General features: G+C 47.9%; 1 protein-coding gene across 1 annotated transcript in view; it reads left to right on the top strand.

The window, feature by feature from the left end:
• The first annotated feature begins 716 nt into the window (after positions 1–716).
• Rcl1 (RNA terminal phosphate cyclase like 1) overlaps positions 717–5,424 on the top strand; it is a 61,071-nt gene continuing 56,363 nt past the window's right edge. The window contains exon 1 of the mRNA XM_008841661.3: positions 717–993. Coding sequence (XP_008839883.1) covers positions 858–993 — 136 coding nt within the window. The 5' untranslated portion in view covers positions 717–857. The remainder of the gene's footprint in view (positions 994–5,424) is intronic.

Below are 5,424 nucleotides of genomic sequence, written 5' to 3'. Positions count from 1 at the left end.
GAAGTTTATTATTGCAACTGTCCATTTCGAGGCTTGGCTTGTGACGTGAGGGGTCTGTCTTGACACAAACTCAATGAATATTAACGAGGGGACAGATAAGGAGCAAAAGCGAAAAAATAAAATAAGCAATGGCTTCGTGTCTAAAGGCTTGGGTCCTAGTTCAGACTGCCTGTGACGGTTTTGCAATTTTCCGGGTGTGAAGGATGAGAGGCAGTACCAGGCAAGACTGCGCAGAGACCATGCAGACAAGCGTGTAAGCGCGCCAATCCTGTCTCTCACCTATAAGGAAAAGCAGGAGAGGACAGCATCCTCAGGAAGCGCAGGAAGCGCTGCTAAGTACCAGCAAACTGCGGGCACCCAGGTGGGCCACTCCTGGCTCACAGCCCCGGGGAAGCTGCACCGAAACCCCGCAGAAGCCCCGCGGGAGCCCCGCAGAGCGGGCTCCGCCGGGCGCTTAGGTTCGGATCAGCTCTCACATCTCCCTCCCAACGCGCGCTGTTGCCGGGGCCTGGGCTCCGCCCAGCTCCACTACGGACCAATGGCAGCGCGTCTAGGGCACCGCCCAACTACAGCGCGGACCAATGGCGGCGCGGAATGGGCACCGCCCTGATCCCCAGCGAGCCAATGGCAGAGCGCCCCGGCGCCCGGGCCGCCCCAGTCGGGCCGACAGGCGGCCGTAGGCTCCGCCCCGCTCCCCTCTGACCCGGTGTCTAGTCGTTCTGTCTTCCTGTTCCAAACCACGTGGACGCGACGGGGACTCAGGGGCCAAGGGAGGCAGGCGGGCGCCGCTGTCGTGGGGTCGTGGTCCCCGGGCTGTCCGAAGCCGCTGCTCCCGGGCCTCCGCGGAGGGCGCGCACATGGCCACCCAGGCGCACTCCCTCAGCTACGCGGGCTGCAACTTCTTGCGCCAGCGGCTGGTCTTGTCCACCCTGAGCGGGCGTCCGGTCAAAATCCGCAGGATTCGGGCCAGGGACGACAACCCGGGCCTCCGAGGTAACTTGGGGGCGGGGGTCGCGGGGGCATTGGGGAGCTAGGGTGGCGTACGAGGGCCGGTGGCGGGTGCCCTCCGGGGCGCGGGGGGCGGGTCCTACCCGCCCTGCAGCTCCGGGCGCGGGTAGTAAACAGCTACACGTTTTCCTGGCTTACTTACGTGTTGCGACGAATCCCAGGCATCGCCCTCCCGCTTCCCTCCCGTCAATTCCTTTTGCCTTAAACCTCTCAAAAGAGAAAAACAGTTTATTGATCCAAAATGTGGTGAGTGAGCGGATTGAGAGACATTTGGAGAGAAAAAGTACTACTGGTTGGTTCCCTGCCCTGGCTGAAGCCCTCGTCCGTCCTGGACACCACCAGTTGTTCTTGTCGCCATTATTTCTGCCCCTTCACCCCCGCTCCCCATATGCCTCTCTTCGGGAGCAGATTATAGAATTTTATTTTTAAATTATATGTTTTGTTTCCAGCAGTGACTGACTGCTGTGATGTACGCAGTAGAGAAGCTTTGAGATAGCTTTTTGCTTTGTTTGCTGAGATATGCTCTCATGTTGCCCAGGCTGGCCTCAAACTAGCTGTGTAGCTAAGGATGACCTTCAACTGCTGTTCCTAATGCACCTGTAATCCCAGCACCTCCTAAGTGTTGGGATTACAGATATGTGACACTGTGCTCAGCTGAGGTAGATTTAAAGTCATAGGCCCAATTTCCTTGACTTCAGGTAAGGGCTGGTGATGAGCCCTGAACTATAGGCTTCAACACTTTTTTTTGTTTTTTGCTCCATAAAGGTAGGTAGGTTAAAAATAGATCTCATTAAAGGGCTTTGGTTTTTCAAGATTTAAAATCCTCTGTCTGATTCCTCCAAATAGACTCAGTTAAAATTAAAAAAGGGAAAACCTGTCTGTAGACTGAAGGAGAGGGGTTGTGGTTTTGGGTGGCTACTGTACTAGATGACCAGATCATTTCATCATCTATCTGAATACATTGAAAAAAAATTTCAAATTAATTAATTAATTTTTTTTTTTTTGTCTTTTTTGAGACAGGGGCTCCCTGTAGCCCCAGCTGGCCTGGAACTCACTATGTAGACCAGGCTGGCCTTGAACTCACAGAGATCCGCCTGACTCTGCCTCCAAATGCTGGGATTAAAGGCATGTGCCATCACGCCCAGCTTAATTTATTATTTTTATTTTATGTGTATGAATGTCTTGCCTGCATGTAAGTGCACCACTTTGTGCAATGCCCGTGGAGGCCAGAAGAGGGAGCTGGATCCCCTAGAACTGGAATTGTGGATGGTGGTTAGTTGCCATGTGGGTGCTGGGAACCAAACCTTGGTCCTCTGCAAGACTTGCAGCTAGTGCTCTTAACCACTGACCCATCTCTCCAGCCCTTTACTAGCAGTCTTAAAACGTAAATGCTGTATGATTCTTTTTTCATTTCTGTATCTCATGAAATTTTGTATATGGTGACAGAGGTAGGTTAGGAAAGAAGAAACTAGAAAGCCTACTGAGATGATGAGAAACCTGCTAACCTCCATGGTTCTGCTACTGCTCCGTAGAACACTGGGCCTGGTTGGCATACACCTGTAATCTCAGCACTCAGGAGGCTGAGGTAGGAGGATCACAAGTTCCCACAAGTTCAAGGCCAGTCTGGGCTATACAGTGAGATTTTTGTCTCAAAATGAAACAAAAACTGAGAAGTTCAGGAGACACCACTGAGTAGTTTTTGCTTGGGCTCTTTAAATCTCTTCCCCCTATTTTAATTTTTAAATTTAATTTATTTACTTTAGGTTTTTTGAGACAAGGCCTCACTATTTATCCCTGGCTGGCCTGGAACTCACTGTGTAGACCCAGGTGGCCTGGAACTCAGAGATCTACCTGCCTCTACCTCCCTAGTGCAGGGATTAAAGTTATGCACCACTAGGCCCTGGTCTCCCCCTTATTCTTAAATTTGGCCCTTGGGAAAAAACAGTTGCTTGATCTACTTTGTTGTATTTTTCAACTCCAGATTAGTCTGGAGACCTTGCTTACCATGGACACTGGGCGTAGTTTTCTGTTTTTCGTGATCAGAAAACTTTCTACTTGCCATGGATGCTGGGCATAGTTTTCTGATTTTCAGTAGAGAAGTACTTTAGCCTATAGACCTGAGCTTTCTGCCAGAAATATAGTGCCCATAAGAATCAGTTCAGAGTTTGTTTCTTGATAGGTGGCTGCCAGTATAGTATTTAGTGTTCCAAAGAGCTTTAAAGTAACTCACATAGGAGCTGCTGTTTCTTTCAATAACAGGACTTGACTCCTGACATTTTTCTGTGCTCTTTGGTACCTGTAGAGGTAGTACTAGTTGGTATTGACGGGAGACTGCACTGCAGAGCGTTGTTTGCCTTACCTCATCAATATGCTGGAGTATAAAAGAGACTGCTAGTTCAGACCCTGTGCTGGCTTAAGGGCTCAGGAACCTTGTGCATCTGCTGGATTATCTATAGAGGGAATGCAGATATGCATCTGTACATGCATTTGTGTACTCACATGCATATGGATACATACACAGGTAAGTATAAGTAATATATACATGCATAAATACATGTATGTAGCCTCTGGGCCCTAATTAGGCGAATCCTTGGTAGGTTGATTGATGATGTAACTAAAAGGCACTGTTATTCATCTATCTCTGTCTGTCTCTTCCTGACCCAGATTATGGAACTTGGAAAAAAATCTCAGAGAATCCAATAAAATCTCTAGCTGAGATGCAACAGTCACACCTCTCAAAGATCTTGCGTAAACATCCCAAAGGGAATGCACTTTGGCAGAGGGCATGGTGTGGGAAGCCTGCTTCCACATCTTTCAGAAAAGGTTCATTGAGCCTCATTGTGCACAAGGCTTTGTGTGGGGTCCAGATATGAAAAGTTGATTGCCTTTACTCTCAGCTTGTCTTTAAATATTTTATTTATAATTTTTATTTTATGTGTATGAGTGTTTTACATATGTGTAAGTGCACTCATGTCGTGCAGTGGCCTCAGGTCAGAAGAGGATGTTGGATCCCCTAGAACTGGAGGTACCAATTGTTGTTAGCTGCTCTGTGGGTGCTGGGAACCTAACCTGGGTCCTCTGCAAGAGCAGCCAGTGCTCTTACTGCTGAGCCACCTGCCTAGCCCTCAGCTTGTTTTTAAGCAGGAAGGACTTGAATGAAATAGTTTGATTGATGAAGTAGGAAGAGTTGTATAGTGGAGTTCACAGCAGAGAATAACCTGAAAGCTGTAAGGAACTTTCTGTATTTCCTTCTATTGTAGCAGAGTGGACATGGTGGCTGTGAGGATCATTATAGGTGGGAAAAAAACAAAAATAAAAGAGTTCTTTTTAAAGTGTGTGTGTGTGTTTACGTTTATTTAATGCACGTGTGTATGAGTATGTGCATAGGGGCAGGTGGTTGCTACAGTGCAAGTGTAGAGGTTAAAGGACAACTTCTAGGAATTGGTTCTTCCTTTCACCATGTAGGTCCTGGGAATTAACTCAGGTTGTCAGGCTTGGTGGCAAGTGCCTCTACTTGCTGAGCCATCTCATCATCTCCAAGAAGTTCTTAAAGGAAAAAAAAATTACTTAGTCAAAATCTTTAGTTGTCAACATGAATGTAGAGCTTGGTAGTGAAGAGCCTGGATTCAGTATTAGACCTTAGTTTGATTACTGAGTCTACCTTTCTTTTTTTTCTTTCTGGTCTTTTTGAGATAGGGTCTCCCTGTAGCCCCAGCTGGCCTGGAACTCTCTATGTAGACCAGGCTGGCCTGGAACTCACAGAGATCTGCCTGCCTCTGCTGGGATTAAAGGCATGTACCACCACACCTGGCCTTTTGTATAATATTTAAACAGGGCTTCCCAGATGGAAGCAGCCAGGGTCTGTGGAGTAAGCTTATTTATTTTATTTTATGTGTATGCATGTATTGCCTGCATGTAGGTAAGTGTACCCATGTCGTGCAGTGCCCATGGAGGACAGAAGAGGCTGTCAGAGCCCCTGGAACTGGAGTTACGGACAATTGTTAGCTGCCATGTGGGGGCTGGGATTTGAACCCCGGTCTTCTGCAAGAACAGTCACTGTTCTTAACTGATGAGCCATCTCTCCAGCCCCACTGATCACTGATTCTGCCTTCTGATTAGCTCTTGGATCTTTTTTTTGTTTATTTTTTTTTTGAGACAGGATCTCCCTGTAGCCCCAGCTGGCCTGGAACTCACTATGTAGACCAGGCTGGCCTTGAACTTACAGAGATCCTCCTGCCTCTGCCTCCCAAGTGCTGGAACTAAAGGCATGTGCCACCATGCCCAGCTTAGGTAAATAACATTTCTGAGCCTCAATCACAAGTCCTGAGTATCTGAGTTTGATCCTAGAATCCACATTGTGAAAGGAGAGACCCAACTCCAAGTTGTGTTCTGCTACATGTACACTGTGGTATTTAC

Source organism: Nannospalax galili, unplaced genomic scaffold (genome assembly GCF_000622305.1).
Source record: "Nannospalax galili isolate Female #2095 unplaced genomic scaffold, S.galili_v1.0 scaffold241, whole genome shotgun sequence".
Lineage (NCBI taxonomy): Eukaryota > Metazoa > Chordata > Mammalia > Rodentia > Spalacidae > Nannospalax > Nannospalax galili.
The sequence above is the reverse complement of the archived record's forward strand: the minus strand, read 5'-3'. Positions and strand labels throughout refer to the sequence as shown.